This window comes from Taeniopygia guttata, chromosome 20, assembly GCF_048771995.1.
Source record: "Taeniopygia guttata chromosome 20, bTaeGut7.mat, whole genome shotgun sequence".
Lineage (NCBI taxonomy): Eukaryota > Metazoa > Chordata > Aves > Passeriformes > Estrildidae > Taeniopygia > Taeniopygia guttata.
Window position 1 is genome coordinate 8,690,415 of NC_133045.1, and position 16,683 is coordinate 8,707,097.

The 16,683-nt window shown below is 40.9% G+C and overlaps 1 protein-coding gene across 7 annotated transcripts in view; it reads left to right on the top strand.

Annotated features, from left to right (window-relative positions):
• RTEL1 (regulator of telomere elongation helicase 1) overlaps positions 1 to 16,683 on the top strand; it is a 45,045-nt gene that overhangs the window by 20,055 nt on the left and 8,307 nt on the right. For 5 of the 7 annotated variants that reach the window (XM_072917201.1, XM_030288837.4, XM_030288831.4 and 2 more), the window contains exons 20-32: positions 153 to 238; positions 1,042 to 1,119; positions 1,820 to 1,897; positions 3,081 to 3,224; positions 3,971 to 4,086; positions 5,613 to 5,736; positions 6,893 to 7,046; positions 8,628 to 8,782; positions 10,777 to 10,872; positions 11,987 to 12,194; positions 13,402 to 13,539; positions 14,210 to 14,329; positions 16,079 to 16,321. In XM_072917201.1, the coding sequence (XP_072773302.1) occupies positions 153 to 238; positions 1,042 to 1,119; positions 1,820 to 1,897; positions 3,081 to 3,224; positions 3,971 to 4,086; positions 5,613 to 5,736; positions 6,893 to 7,046; positions 8,628 to 8,782; positions 10,777 to 10,872; positions 11,987 to 12,194; positions 13,402 to 13,539; positions 14,210 to 14,329; positions 16,079 to 16,321 (1,740 nt within the window). The remainder of the gene's footprint in view (positions 1 to 152; positions 239 to 1,041; positions 1,120 to 1,819; positions 1,898 to 3,080; positions 3,225 to 3,970; positions 4,087 to 5,612; positions 5,737 to 6,892; positions 7,047 to 8,627; positions 8,783 to 10,776; positions 10,873 to 11,986; positions 12,195 to 13,401; positions 13,540 to 14,209; positions 14,330 to 16,078; positions 16,322 to 16,683) is intronic. The other 2 variants (XM_030288832.4, XM_030288833.4) reach the window with 2 other exon arrangements.

Here is a 16,683-nt window from a genome sequence, read left to right on the forward strand (position 1 = left end):
AAAGAAATGAAACAACTTTGCTTACACATTCATGTCAAGAAAGTAGAAAATACTATGGAAGGAGGCCACGCTGTTGTTTTTCCTCTGCAGTCCATGTTCTCCATCCCAGGATGAAAATGCCCTCAGCTACACTCTGTCTTCTCTCCCTGCAGGTAACCTTGTGCGAGTTGTGCCACATGGGATGTTGGTGTTCTTCCCATCGTATCCAGTCATGGATAAGAGCCTGGAGTATTGGAGAGTATGCTCATTGCTCTGCCTTTGTTAGGTGGTTTGGTTACTTGCATCAGGCAGCTTATAGTTATTCCATTTAACCATATTAAAACCTAGTGGAAGATGTCACTGCTCATGGCAGGGGGTTGGAACTAGATGATTATTAAGGTCCCTTCCAACCCAAAAGGTTCTGGGATTCTATGAAAAATTATTTGTTAATAAGTAAATTGTAAAATCTGGAATGTAAAATCTCAGGTGAAGCTTCCTTTATTTTGATCACAATATACCGAAGTGCAGTGCTGTAGAAACCAAACCCAAAAGAATCTTAATATATTCCATCTGATGTCACATTTTGTTTAGTTTCCCAGACCTTTCTTTATTAAACCTCTGAATTAGAATTGATCTCTGTGTTTCAACACTTGAGGGGGAAAATCCCAATATGAGCATTTCTCCTTTAGTTTGTAACCATTGCAACTGTAACTTCTGGTACTTCTGTGCTCATGAGTTGAATGTCCCAGGTGAGATTTGCTAGAACAGTTCTGGTTTAAATGCTCCTTGAAAAGGCAGGGGCAGAGGTTTCATGCTGTGGAGTGGGACTGGGAGGTGGGTGCTGGAACTCTCCCATCTGCCTGATGTCTGAGGTGCACCAACTGCAAGGAATCACTGCTAGTGCTCTCAGGGGATTGCACCTTTCTGCTTCCATCTCTTCCTGTGTTTGGCAGGAGAGGAGCAGGCTGTGGTGGGGAAGTGTAGTGACCATTTCTGAGCCTTTCTGATCTTGTGGTGTGAGCACACTTGGCATTTCTGACCTGCTCCTTCTCTTTCCAACAGGAGCATGATTTTGCCAAAAGAATAGAAGAAGTGAAGCCGATGTTTGTGGAACCCAGGAACAAAGGAAGCTTTTCAGAGGTTGATTATTTGCATTAAGTACCTCTATAATTTTCAGAAATTGTTTCTATGTGTAATGACCTTCTCTAAGGTGTGTTTGGGTGTGAAACTCCCCAGTTTTTGGCCTAGGGTGAAAGTAAAACTCTGCTACTTTGAAGTGTAGTTTTCCTGTGTGCATCCTTCTTTTCCTCTCTTGTCTGGCCATGCAGAGTTCAGTCTTCATTTAAATCTGGTGATGTAACAGCAGCTAAAATACACAAGTGCTGAGTAATAGAGTTGGTGGAAAGCTGTCACTTCAGTAGTCAGCATTTGCAAATATTCTGCAGGATGTTTCCTCCAGCTCATCCTGATTTGGATGTTTAAGAATTGTGCAGTGTGTCATCCTGTTTATTTATAACTATTCTGTTTGCTTCTCGGAATAATTAATATCTAATAATCACTTTCCTGTTTTGTCTGTTTTACTTAACGATCTGCAGAAACACAGGATGGTTCATCCTATCAGAAGTATCTGATTTTTTTTAATGCTTACCCAGATGTGTTCTGGATTTCACAGTGATATAAGGATTTTGCTGGGAAAATGGCTTCTCACACATCCAATTAGTTAAAAGTAAAGACAATTATACTAAGCCAAATTAATCACAGTTTAGATCTTAGTGTACAAGTCAAATTTAGTTAGTACAGTGTAATACCATTCTTCCTCTTAAACTTGTTTATATTTTAGGTTATTGATGCCTATTATGATAAAGTCACTTGTCCTAAGTCCAATGGAGCTGCTTTTTTGGCAGTGTGTCGAGGCAAGGTAATGTAACTGATAATCTGTTTCATCTGAGATCAGATTATATAATTTATAGGAAAAAACCTTCATTTTAGGTTTAAATATATTTCATATTATTTGACTGTAATTATATGTGGGGAAAAAACAAGTGCTCTGAAGCTTTTTGAGAATTAGGTCACATTTCTGTATGATTCACTCCTGTTTTTATTGAGGGGATATATTTTGATTTCTCTGAAGTGGATGAGCATCATACTTGCATTTCATGTTGGCTGCTCACTGAAAACATAACCCATTAGATGAGAACAGCTGTTCTGGAGAACTGTAATGAAACAAGTTAAAACAACACTGCTGCAAACCAAACATAACGCTTAGCTTTAAAACATTTGCTTTATTAACTTCCTGTTCTCTGGACACATTTGATGGCCCTTCCTTTGCATCTTCCAGTGCTGGTAAATTGACTTATGTTTATCAGCAGAAATATTGGTGAAATTACTCTTAGAGGCCTTTGCTGCTGTTTACTGTGTACCAGGAGAAGTTACAACTTCTTTTGCAACTTTGGTCCCAGTCTCCCAAGGGGCTGTTGGAGTGAAGGAAAGATGTAGCTCTCTCAAGTCTTGTTGCTGAGATTTGGAGAATTGATTCAGCTGAAAAACAAAACAGCTTTTTTTTTTCCCTTGATATTTTTTCATTCTGTTCAACTTTATTAATTTCACAAATTATTTGCCAGCACAGTAAGTGTATACAGGGGACATGAGTAACAAATATTTGATGGGATGTCAACAGCACAGCTGCTGGACATGGCACTATAGTCTGGTGAATCTGATGGCTTTCTGTTATTGCTTTGAAGTGATTTTGTTAATTTTTACTGTTGGAGAAGGTTTGCTATGTTGTTATGTCTTGTTAACAACCCAGGGTGTGGAAGATTTAAACAAAGGTGTTGACATGTTCTCAGTACAGTTGCTCTTATCCAGGAGCAGGACAGCCATTAACAGGGTTGGCTGAGCTGTGCTTTGGCTCAGGAAAAAGCCAAATTTCAACTCTTGGTAATAAAATTTACAAAATCTAGTTGAAATTATTCATTGAAACTATTGATAAACTACACTTGGCCGGGGAGTTAATGGAATGGAGAAGAAGGGCAAACAACTGCTGAATTGCTCTGAAGTGTCACTTGAAACCCCGCTGATGATGGAAAACTCTGTCCCTGCAGGCCAGTGAAGGCTTGGACTTTGCAGACATAAATGGACGAGGAGTCATCATAACTGGGCTTCCATTTCCCCCTCGTATGGAGCCCAGAGTAATTTTAAAGATGCAATTCCTGGATGAGATGAGGAGAAGTGGTGCAGGTGCACAGGTAAGACTGGACAGCTTCTCACTCTTGGCTGTTTGCATGTTTGTGTCATTGGTTCTCCCTCTTGTCCCAGTGGGTTTTGAGTTTTGTTATCCTCTCAGCCTCGTGGGACCATGAATAGCAAAAATTCAAACAGCCTTGGGAATTTGTCACAAATTCCACCTTTTTTTAATAGTGTTGAGAGTTCCAAATTCTGGCACAGTCTTAAATATAGGCCCCAATAAAGGTCGTAATTAAAGTTTACAAAATCTTTATATGTGTGTTATCTGTCTCTCATTCTGAGGGATGTATTTCATCCAGAGAGAGCATGGGCAGGAAGCCTGTGCTGGCTGTTTTGGGAATCATTGTTTTGGAGGTGTGGTGGTGTGTATTGGGATGTTTGGGTTTGCTCTTCTATTGCTTCAGGCACAAGAATGAATGATGTTACACTTTAGTCTGATCTACAGGTCTCAAAGAATATGGAGAGTCTGTTGTACTGCCAAGGCTCTGAGTGTACCATATAGGAAATAGCCTCTCCAGCTGGACATTGGTACTTGAGTTTTTGTGCTCTATAAGTCAGGTGTGACTTTTGAGTCCACCTGTCTCTGGTTTTCCTCAGCTCTTTGAGATTTGTCAGTAGATCTGATTGATACTATCCAACATCTGTGCTTCACTTTTTATTTCTTTAGGAAAAAAAATAGTGACTGTACAGCACAAAGAATATATTTTACCTGGTTAATAATGTTAATTCTTCCTCCTACCTCTCTCAGTATCTGTCTGGGCGTGAGTGGTACAGTCAGCAGGCGTCCCGGGCTGTCAACCAGGCCATCGGCCGGGTCATCAGGCACCGCCAGGACTACGGGGCCATCTTCCTGTGTGACCACAGGTAAGCCCTGGCTCACTCAATCCCAGAATATTTGGGTTGGAAAGAACCTTAAAGCTCATCCCATTCCAACCCCCTGCCAAGGGCAGAGACACCTTCCACCAGGCCAGGCTGCCCCAAGCCCCGTCCAACCTGCCCTTGAGCACTTCCAGGGATGGGGCATCAACAACAGCAACAGCTTTATATCCCAACATAGGTGTTGGTATTTTGAATATAAATGTGCTGATGCTGCTGTTTGGAAAAGGCTACAATTCATAATAATAAAACTGATTTATATAACAGGTTATGTAAATATTGCACAGCTTCAAGAAAGTAACCAGATTGTTATCTTCTGCTCCCCAGCTATGTAGTCTTGGAGCTGCAGAAGGAGGTTTATGGTTTTAATGGAAAATAAACCAATTTTTTGAATTCATGTTTGTAATACCACAGGAAATTATGTGACAACAACTTATGGTTTTGCATTTTCTCTGTCTTTGATTTGAGATGGCAGTCAGCAGCACTGCAGTGTTTTGACAGAAGTGAGGACAGATTATGTTACTGAAACAATACTATTTATAGTCATATCCTATATTAACATTATACTGCATTAATATCCATTTCTGTAATGCTAATTAGTAGAATATGTATATTATAGGCACCAGGAGTTCAATTCATAGTACATGGAATCAGCGAAGCTCTTTCTCCTGAGTGAAGGCATCACCCCGTTATATTTACTGCACTGTTATGTCTTTATTTGTGTTGCTCTTCCTCTCTTGTCCTCTTGGATAGTGTCTCGATTTGAAAAGACAGGTGTCTGCTAAGGAAGGCAGGAACCTCTCTTGAAATGGAAAACATAAACTCCCTCTAAATTATTATAAATTTGAAATTAAGGGGCTCTTGGGCTCTCAGGCAAAGATATGGGAGTAGAAAAAATAGTTCTTTATTAGGAAAATAAAAATGCAGTAATACAAACCAACACTGACAGAATCAGAATATGACCTGACACCCTGTGACTCTGCATTAGTAGTAGTCCTGTTAAATGATGTCTGCAGTCCTCCTGCAGTGACAGCTGTGGTTCTGTTGAAGCAGGGATCCTGTAGAAGGGTGGAGTTTTCCTCTAGAGATCCAGTGGTGGTGTAGGTGGGCCTGGCCTTGCTCTGGGAATCCAGTGGGAAAAGGCTGACTGTGCTGTTCCAAATCTCAGATTATATCTGGGTAGGAATGCTTGGCTCCTCCCCTGGGTGGAGCATCTCCCAGTGGGATGATGGAATTTTATCAGCCATGCAATGAGACTCAATGGCCCATTAACAGAGGATGTTTCCCAGGGGGAGAATGGGTGGAAGAGATAAAAGAAAACTTCCCCACCTGGCTCTAATGGCTGACCCATTAACAGAAAATAACCACCCCACCAAATTCTAACAGCTGGCAACAGAATACACACCCCTGGCCACCTCTTGCATTGCAACCTAAGACAGATAGTGATCTAGAGTTTGTTTAATTAATTTAGCCCAACCTGACATATAATTCTCAGGTTTTCCCATCCTGCCCAGGTTCACAACTTGTGATGTCAGAGGCAAATTGCCTTCGTGGGTCCGTCCCTACGTGACTGTTTATGACAACTTCGGGCACGCGGTCAGAAGTGTCTCCCTCTTCTTCCGTGTCGCTCAAGAAACTGTAAGTGTCTTCAAAAAACACCCACAAAAGGAACAACCACTTTCCTGAGTAGTGTTGGAAACTGGGAATGCTAAACTAGGTTAGAGATGTAAGAGAATCACAGATGAATCACAGAGAATCTCAAATTGGAAGGGTTGCTTAAGGATCGCTGAGTTCAGCTCTGTGCTCCTCGCAAGCCTGCCCAACACAGTCACTTGTCACTTCTAAACATTGGAAGATTTACTGGAAAGGAGGTATGCCTCATCTTTACCCAAGAGTGATCTGGGACAGGATGTTGTTCTTATCCTGGGCAACTCATTAGCTTAGATCACAAAAACAACTTCCTCTTCCAGTTCCTCCTAAATAAACTTGTATTTTTTGGCTGGTATGCAAATTCTGGAACTGATATTGGCATCCAGAGGCTTTCTATCTCAGGGAGAGGTTATAGGTGTGGAAGGATCATACCCCAGAATTTAAATTGAAGCTGACTAGTAATAAAAAGTAATACAAACCATCAGTTGTTATTGCATTTCAACGCTGGGTCATCTTTCCTGAAACAGCTTCTCTATTACCATTAGGAAGCTGATGTTGTCTGTAATAGTTCCCTGATTTAAAAAGTAATATTGTAAAAAGGCTTCCTAATTCACTGGAGAAAGTCATAGAAGAAATGGGCTGGAAGCCAGAATGGGAAATTATTTGCTCCCAAAACAGAGCTTAAGATTAAAATTAGCACTTAAAAATTTCATTTTCAGACTTGGACAAATTCCTGGAAGATGCTTTAGCCAAATACAAATTGTTCAGACAAATTAGTTACATATGGATGATGCTGCAGGACTTGATGATCTTTTCTGGTCATAAGTGACAGTTTCAGGGTAAATCAAAACCACAACCCATGTGCTTTATCAGAAGGAGCTGTTGTTGCAGGGTTAGCATTAGGAAGTGATTGTTCTTTAGCAGGTCATGATCCTTTTTCTGGTACGAGGTCACTTAGAGTTAAGCCTCCTTACTGCACTTCAGCTGTGTTACTTTTTTCCAAAAGCCCATAAACCAGCAGTCTTGCTACCAAAGGTTATTTGGGGAAAAGGAGATGTCTTTGGATTGCTGCTCAGATTTTTGGTCACAGATGGAGTGGAAGAGTGGCCTTTGCCTGTTGTAACACTTTGTACACTGCTTGCAGATGCCCCCACCCCTGCCTCAGTGCCCTCCTGGACGTGCTGGTTCCCTGAGTGAAAGCAATGCAGCACCATCTACTTCATCTGAACAGAGCCTCTCCCTGCAAAAAGCTAAAAACCTGGATGACCATGTTCCAAGTTTGAAGAGGAAAAGGAAAGGTAATGTTTGGGTCCTCACAGATACACTTTTTTGTTTTAAGCTGAACCACAAAAAGGAGGATCAAGAAGATAGAAACTGGAATGGGAGGCAAAGTAAGGAGAGCTCAAAGACTGATGTAAAAGTCTGGTCAGAAGGGACATAATTAAGCATTAGAAAATGGAGGAAAACAGTTGCAATTGCAGAGAAAAGAGGCAGATGGGGCTGCCAAAAGTGTCCCACAGAGGAGGAGGAGGAGTTTTTTTGTGGAGTATCACAGATACTTTGGAAAATAAGACCTGGAAATCTCTTTCTGCCTGGCACTGGCTTCCATATGTCCTCATTTCATCCTGTTGTACAGATGACTCTTACTCAGTAATCTGAGAAAACAAAAAGGACATGGGAACAAAACTATATTTAAAGTTTTATGGGTAGCTAATGCCAAAGAATAAATGTCAGATATTCTTTCAGCACTCTAGACTGCTTGCTGGTTTGGAACAGAACAGTGAAGTTTGTTTAAAGTTCTGGTTCCTAATCATTTATGAGTGAGTGCGAGGGGGATGAGTTTACATTGCATTTAAGCCAGTTGTTACCAATAAGGCTTAATAAAACCTGGTAGCAGCCAATATGATTACTTTTTATTGTTAAAAGGGATTACTTTAGTCACCATTTCCCCCCCCCTTCTCAGTTTCCAGCTGTGCACTTTTTGTTCCTTCCTTTGACTTGAGTCCATCTTTTGTGCAGTTGCAGAGTGAGCTGCTGAGCTTTGCTGAACCAATTTATTTACCTTTCATACACTTGACTGCCAGATCCGTCTCAAAGCATGGGCTGGAATGTGTGACTGGAGGTGAAGGGATGAAGCTGCATTTCCTGTTTAATAGAGATTTTCAGTTGCATTGCATCAGATGTAATGTCAAACTCCCCTGTAGTCATAGTGATCATAGTATACTCCCATTCTTATCAAAACAGTGACTTTCCTTAGTAACTGACTGTTGGAGTAATTTCACAAAGTACTGGAAATACATTTTGAAGGTAATGCCTTACAGAAATATCAAGCTGATACTAATTTAACCCTACTTACAGATCAAAATTCTTATATTTGAAACCTGGATTCTGATTAGTGAGACTATGAAATTTGGACCTTGGTAACTGTGTCTTATGGGTATTGATACTATAAGAATTGTAGGCTTTAAAAAAACTTGCACTGTTAAAACGTAATAAATAATGTTTTGTACCAAAATCTCTTAAAAACTCCAAAGCTCAATTTTGGGAAAAACCATACATCTAAAATAATGGAACAGCTGCTTCAGTAAGACTTTTTCCCATTGATCCTAAGCCAACTTGGGGTTAAGTGACCTAAGGAAAAGTTTGAGGGCAGTCTGCCAGGTTGTAGTAACAAATGCTTGAGCAATTTTGGAAGTTATGTATAAAAGCATCTTCTTACTAAATTATATAATGCAATTTTGCAAGAGGTGGAAGATTATTTAATGCATCAACACGTTTGTGGGTTGCTTTGTAAGATGGGGAGCTATCGCTAAATTAAAGAAAATGCAGGAGAGAATGTGGAATGTGAATTTGTCTCCTGTGTTCTCGTGTGATGGCAGGAAATGGAGATGGAGCACCCAGCCTATGTGTGGAATATGAACAAGAATTTGTCTCACCCCGAAGAAAATGTGTTGGGCTCTTGGATGCCTTGGAACGCAGTGAGAAGAGCAGTGAAGATGCAGAGGTGGAAACTGATTTACTAGGAGAGGAAAAGGTAATGCAAAATACTTCCTTGTAAGTAAAAATTGCAGGCTCTAAAGCAAAATGCTTTTGGCATCCAGAGAACCAGCTCAACCCTCTTTCAAGAAAAGCTCACTGTAATCAGCACCAGTAAATGCAAGTTCTCGTAACTAAATTAATCAAAGGATTTCCTTGCCACTTTCAAGTAGATGATCAACAGGTATGTGCTTGTTCTGTGCTCCAAGGCTGCTGACCAGGAGATTCCTGGAAGTTAACCACACTTTCTGAGGAGCAAGGAGGTCTTGGAGAAGAAGTTTGTAAATACACGATTTGTCCTGGGTGGCATCTGTGTCAGCACTTGGTATGAGACCAGATATTGAATACAAAAAGGGTGGGAGAGGGTTTATGTATTAGAATTTGCATTTTCAGATTAAAATCTCTGATTTGCCCCAGAGAAAGAATGTTGCTGACTTGTAGAATATTTTATCTGAATCAAAAGTCCTCTATTACATTAAGATCAACAAAGCTGCTTCTGTGCTGTTAATTTTCTTTCCTCTTGGACTGGTATTTTTGATACATCAGTGATTAAGCTGTGCTCTTACTTTCCCAAAATCCCTGTTTGCAGTAGTTGGAGAGGTGGCTACCTTTACTTGGTTGGAGTAGTTTACTTCTGGCTTGCAGAGACATTAATGGACTTCAGCGATGCCTATTGCAGCATTCTTAAGTACTTCCCTCAGGGGAAGAATTCCTGAGGTAAAATGTGTAAATGTAGGAGTGTCTGGGGAATATCTGAGTAGGCCCAAGGACATGGCTGGAGACACATACAAAATAGATGGAATGTACAAAGGACAGCAAATATTTAACTTGTGTGCTGCCAAGTGGGAAATGGGCTCTGTCACCCATTGGGTGGCCACGACATTGACACCAAAACCTATTCTTTGGAAAGCCTGGCCCATTTCCAGGGACTTTGGTAGCTCAGCTACAGAATATTCCTAACACAGCTGCAGTGCTTTTGGCAGAACTCAGCATTTCCTGGAGTCAGATAAGCTGATAGACCCAATAGCTTGGCAGTTGCTCGGGTCCACTTCCCATTTGTGTGTTTGGCGTTGCTGCTTGTCCGAGGCTTGTGGAGAGCTCTGGGGTCACCCTGTGCTGCTCTCAAATTGGTGACCTGATCCCAGCAGTCTGGTGAGTGTAGTCCTGAGACAGGCAGTGGCTCTCAGGCAGCCAGCCAGCTTTCACTCTTGAGCCCAGCACTGAGCACTGGATTTGGACTGAGGATGGGATTAGTGTCATTTCCTGTCTTCGCCATCCAGCATAGTATCTGTTTATCATTTTTCCTTTAATCAAAGTTACACTGCACTCTTGATCCCTAAATAATGAAAGTTTAGCTACTCTCATTCTCAAAGAATTTGCTTTGCCACCTCAAAAATTCACAATAAAAGTAATAACAGTTCCCCATAATCAGATTCTTTGTCGGTTACACCTCATGTCTAGGAAGCCTTATTTCTGCTGAATCATGCTTTTCAAGGTGCTGCCTTTACATAGCACAGGACTAAGAAGATGGTTTTGATAATTTTTCTAATTTACCGCATGTATCATAAATATTTGACTTGCTGCTTATATTCCAATTCTTCACTCCCTTACGCAAAGGGAGTTCCAGGCAGGAAAGTGAAGGGGAGTGTGGTTACACTGGTTATACACAGTCTGTGTACACTCTCAGGCTGTCCTGGAACAGTCTGCTGTGAGTCCAGCTTTGCTTAGCCAGGAATTTGTACCCTCAAGACCAGCTTTGTCTTTAATTTCTTCTAGTTTGGTCTCTGTGAGTTGTCCAGTAATTTTCTACCCTCTAGAAACAGGTATGTGCCCAGGCTCTGTTACAATAATTTAGATTGACTTGTTTCACTTTCTTGGATGGCGTCATTAACTTGGTAACCAACTTTTACTTCTGGAAATACCTGAATTAAATGGCAATAACTCTGAAAAGCATTTTTTTGTATCTTATTTACTTTCTTTTCATCTTCACAGGCACATCGTCTGTCCACACTTTCCCTTCAATATGAGAAGAGATTAACAGATGAGCAGAAAGGAGGAAGGAAGAAAATAAAGCTAGTCAGCAATACAGTATGTGTTTCCCTGTGTCTGTGCTATCCCTTTGATCTATAGATTGCTTTAATTTGAATTGGAAATTTCAGGCAGACAGATAACTGATGCTAGAAGTGTGTTTTTTCTTCAAATTATGAATATTCATCAGTGTACATCTGAAAGTTATTTGCCATGCTCTTTCCCAAGTCCAGACATTCCAGACCAAATCAAGCACAGGTCCACAGAGGGTGGTAGTTGAAAATAATTGTTTTCTGGCACTGATTGCTTTGTGACCAATTTGACCGGGGTGGTGGGTGGTTTCATTCTTTTTATTAAAATGGAATAGTTCAGTTGGCAGAGACTTACAATGATCAGCAAGTCCAGCTGCTCTGGTAGAGCCTCAAATAATTGAACTGACCAGTTTGGGGTAAGAGATCACATCCTACCCCTGTGAGGTGGGTCATGGTTGTGTGTTAGCTCTGCAGCTGTGCATTATTGTTTTGCCCTGTCTCCAAACCCAGTTAACTCATTATGCAGCTAATTGCTTAAGTCACAATAAATTCAAGAGAATTCCCTGGGTGATTTGAGTGCCAGTAGTTGTCCAAGGTGCTGTCCTAACTGGATGTTCTGCCAAGCACCTGACAAACAAAACTGATCCCAAAGCCAACAATATCCAAGAGAAGAGAGAAGGAAGAGAACAGGTTCATGCAAAAAGTTATGTTTGCTGATATCTCGTGTTTGTTGCTATCTGATGTCATGATGAGTCACCTCAGCCTCCAGCTTTGGAATAAATTTCGTTTTGTTAACCCTTCTCCTAAGAATAGAATTGTGCAATGATACTTGGCTGCCTTCTCTAGGAATTTTTCCTGAAGCTGTTTGGTCAGTGGCCAAGGTGAATAATAAATGGATTATGGGGCTGACTGCCGTAACTACAACCTGTTAGGTGAAAACTTCCATGGTTTAGGTGGAGGCACTGTGATGCTGCTGGGTGGGCCATTGGACTGGACGATCTTAGAGGACTTTTCCAGCCTCTGTGACTCTATGATTCCTTTCATTATCCTCTGTGCTTTTGGAATTGTAAACATATTGCTTCCACCTGAAACTTAACCCTTCAAGTGCTGCTTTTTACTGAGGGCCCTTTCCTGCCGTGCAGCAGGAGCGGAGCGCGGAGCCGGCGGAGCCCAAGAAGGCGCGAGCCACGTTTTACATCGCCACGGTGAAGGACACCCTGAGCCAGCAGAACTATGAGCTCTTCTCCAAGGCTCTGCAGCAGTACAAGAAGACAGATGACTTCCATGCCATGCTGTCCCAGATGAGCTCCCTCTTTATAGAGGATGAAAAAAAGCACGTCTTGCTGCGAGGTACTTTCAGAGTGTTTGTACATCCCTGGTGTATTTGCAGAAGTGACTTTCATCTTTTAAACAGGCTTGGATACTTCAGAAATGTTTTAGATGTGAAGTACAGCTCAGTTAAGATGATTCATCACTTTATATCCCCAGATAACACAGAAGATTCTCATCAATCTGATTATCATGTGTTAGCTCACATCTTGACTTGAAAAAAAATCGTATTCCATGGAAGTTTGTGTTATTTTAAGCCTTGTCCAAAAGTACAGTGACTTACTCCTGGTAGTTTAGGAGATCAAGAGTGTGGCTGTGTGAGCTGGAGAGATGCCTTCATAAGGGTTCCAGTGCTAAAGCAGTAAATAAATAGAACATAGAGAGAAATTTTCGGCTTAAATAATTGGGAGTATAAAATAAAGGATTTAGGCAAACGTGGATAGTTACGGCATTGGGTGTTTTTTTATTGCCTTTTAACAACTGTACTGACAGGAACTGAATTGCCACCGAGATTTCTTCTACAGTATTTTCTATGTAATTTTTAATTTATCTCTCAGCTTATGAACAAATGGACATTTGTGAGCAAATGTGACGTCTTCATCAACTGAAATAATAAATGCATAGTTATGCATCTTGTAAATAGTTTCAGGGAAGTTCTAAGGTTAAAGAATGGGAAGCTCAGTCACTTGGTTTCCCGATTTGCTATGATCTACATAAATAAGAAAATATTTGATCATCAAATCAAGGTCTAAGTCTAGTTTTGAAAACTGTCAGGCACCCAAAATCTAAAGTTGATTTGATGTTTAGGGTTCTGGTGGGCCAGCATTTTGTGCTGCGTAAGTAACACGAGTTACAGTAAAGTTAACAGTTTATCGGGTATTTGAAGTATCAGCCTAGCAGTTACTTGGATCTCATGGTTTCTGGGGCACCTCGAGGGCTGTTTCACAGAGAGGTGAGTTACTTTATATTTACCATGAAAAGATGAGGTTTTACCTACTGGTGATAATATTGTTTAATGTTTGCATTATAGCTGACCTTTGTGTAATTTTTAAGTGTGCTTATTGTATAAATATTAGAGAAAATAATTTCGATTTTAATTTATTTAGTTGCACCTTTTTATTTACCCTTGAAGTTCTGCTGTTTTAGCTTTAAGTAGCATTTATTGCCTATTGTGGATTAATTTTTTTCTTTCTTTGTTTTCCCCCCCTTTCCCTCTCTCTGATGCAAGATTTTTACCAGTTTGTTCGACCCCAGCATAAAAAGCAGTTTGATGAAGCGTGCTGCAATCTGACTGGAGTGGGCTGTGGCTACAAACCTGAGCACAGCCTCCCACGGGAGGAGAGGGAGATCCTGGCCAAGAAAATGGGTGAGGAACTTGGTTCAGTTGTAGCATTTGAAGGACAATGTCCTTGTTCACCCAGTCATAGAGCAGGATGTGTCAGATATGTAGAAATGCAAGGAAGTTCAATTTAATCAGTTCTGAGCTGTCTCTGCTCTCTGTGATGCTCTTGCCTTCCCTTGAGCTGTGCTGATGCCTGAGCATTGGCTACTGCAGAGTTGATAATGATGTCATTTTGTTTCAAAAGGGGATTTTACTGATCTGCTTAAATAATTTAGTCTGGGGAATTAAACAACCTTGTGTGTGTTTTCTTTGTTGCCCACATAGTGCCAGCAGAGTTGTGAATAGAGGGTGATTATGTCCTTACAGAACTTGTCAAATTTGTGATATCCTAGAGCAGTAAAGTTCGGAAAAAGGGGGGTGTTAGCTCATCATCAGAGAAATAAACCTGTGTGGAGTCCCATACTGGTTTAGGTTGAAAGAGACTTTAAAACTCATCCAGTTCCACCCCCTGCCATGGGCAGGGACACCTTACACTATCCCAGGTTGCTCCAAGCCCCATCCAACCTGGCCTTGGACACTCCAGGGATGGGGCAGCCACAGCTTCTGTTGGTTGCTCAGATGTTTTCAGCACAGGATGTCATACTTTGAAATGCACCATTCCATGTTCATTCTTCCCTGGACTGCTTTCATTTAGCAGAAGAAAAACAGAGCCAGCAGAAAAGTACATTCTCCAAGGCCTCGTGTGCTCAGCTGAACACTGGGCTCCACCTGAACCAAGGAAGATCCCACTTGACAACAGGACTTAATAGTGCAGGTACCCTCCATGTTTAACAAAAATCCAGTCTATTCTGTTATATTTCATCACTGTCTGGAAGTTCTCCTGGAGCAAATCAATGCTCTTCACGCTTGCTTAGCAGAGTGGCTCACTCTCTGTAGGTGGGAGGGATGGTAAATCAGAATTTTTAGCGAGGATTGTGCAAAACAAAACACGAAAGTCAATAAATTAAATCAAGGTGGATGTGAAAGAAACCAGCTGAAGCCAGAGACTTGTACTAGAGGCTGAGCTGGGAAGAGTGGGAGTTGAGCACAGATCTGTTTGGCTTCCTGTTTGTCCAGGGTCCATGAAAGGGAGCCAGTTAAGGAGTGTGAGTAACATTACGTCAGTATGAATTCAGGTATGAAGAAACTGTTTCGTTTTGTTCTTGGTGTAATGTGTACACTCCCTGTGTGGACAGCCTGTTTTTTCTGCAGAAACAGAGAGTAATAAATGTAATCTCTGCATGCATCCCTCTAATCTCACTCCATCCAGTATTTATTTTCAAGCTCATGGGCTCACTTATTTAATTATGGGTTTTCCTGAGAACAGCTGGGAATTTTTTGTGTTTCTCACAAGGAAATGAGTAGTATCATTGGACAGCTTAGAAATCTTTCTTTAGAGGACAAAGAATAGTGTAATGCTAATCCTTTCTTTAAAAAAATAAGCTAGTTTCCTGGAAGGCTTTAAATACTTCTAATGCATGAAACCATACTGTTTCTTTTGATTTGCCTTCCCATTTTCTTTTCTGTTTGTGAATATTTGTATAAAGCAGGATCTTTAGTAATTATCTTGTCCTGAAACCTTTAGAATGGTTTCACAGAAGCTTGTTTCCACTAAAAGTAATTGAGAAAATAATAGGAATAGATGGATGTGTAATTTCTGTTCCTCACTCCTTAAGAAAAGAATGCTTCTATGGAAATATAAGAAAGCTCTAGGATATGCAAATAAATACTGACTATAAAATTCACAGCCAAGTTTTTTCCCTCCCAGCAAATTGAATGAAACCTGTGTTTTCAAACCTAATTATCTTTATCATAATAAAGGTCCAGATACCAAAATATATGGCTGGTTAATTTAAATAAATTTCCTATCATATCTTTCATCCATATTTGCATGCCTATGATATGCAAACCAGAACTTTTTTCTCTAAAACATACCAGAAATCAGAGAATAATATTGTAAATAAAATTTAGTTGGCATTTAGCAGGATGTTCCAAGCTGCTCCTATCTTTTCTAGACCTCCTACATGGCTTTTGTGCTCTCTTGAGTGTTATTTCAGTTAGGTGGTACTTTTGGACATTGTTTTCCTGTTGGGAAACACACTCTTATTGGTGACAAAGGGTGAGAAATCTGAACTTTGAAATTGCCCATTTCAGGCCAACAGAGCTGGTTTACCCATCTCTTTAAGATGCATTTACTTCTTCAGTGGACCACAAAACCTGATTTACTGCTGACCTCCATGCTCCTTTTCCTCATTCCCTAGTGACCTTCTGACACATTTCTCCATTTAAAATTATCAAGGAGCTCCAGAAGATGCTAAAAGTGATCCCCAGAATAATTTTGCTCCGTTGCCATTCCCAGGAGCAGGTCTGGCCATGCCACAGGGAGGTGTATGGCTGAGCAGGTGGGGTTGGCTTCACCACTTCAAAATATTTCAGGAATTCCCTCCAAATGGAGTGAGAAGTGGATATGATGGTGTGACCTGTTTGTTCCTCAAGCCCTGCTCACGCGTTCTTTGTCTCTCAGGGCAGAATGCCAGCGCAGCTCCAAGGAAAGAGGCTGAAAAGGCTCCAGGCTGCAGGAGAGAGCATCACCAGGCCCTCAGGACTGCCTACCTCAGTGATGTGCAGAGGGCTTTGGACAAAAGCAGCTACAGGCAGTTCCACGAGGCTCTGCTGGCTTACAAGAAGACGGATAATTACGATGCAATGGTGTCGGTGATAGCAACCCTCACCACCGAGAGGCCACAGGACTTTCATCTCCTACAAAGTAAGGGTTTTTAAAAATCACACTTATTTATTTGAAAGGAAAGTGTGGGTACTGTGATCTCATGTGAGGTCTCACCTTTTGGTTTAGCTACCCAGATCAGTGGAGCAGCAGGAGAAATATGTTCAATGAATGCCGTTCAGAGAGCAAAAAATGTCAAGGTTATAAAATGTTCTCTCTGTCTGTTCAGATAGAAATTGTCCATTAAAAACATTACACAAGACCTCAGTAATTCCAGTCCTAACCTTCATCCCACCTAACTTCAGTCAGATGCTTCCATGACTGTTTTTCTTCTCAATTACTACAATTGCTCTTTAGAAAGGACAGTGCTGACTTTTGAACAGACCCAATTTTATTCCCATGAC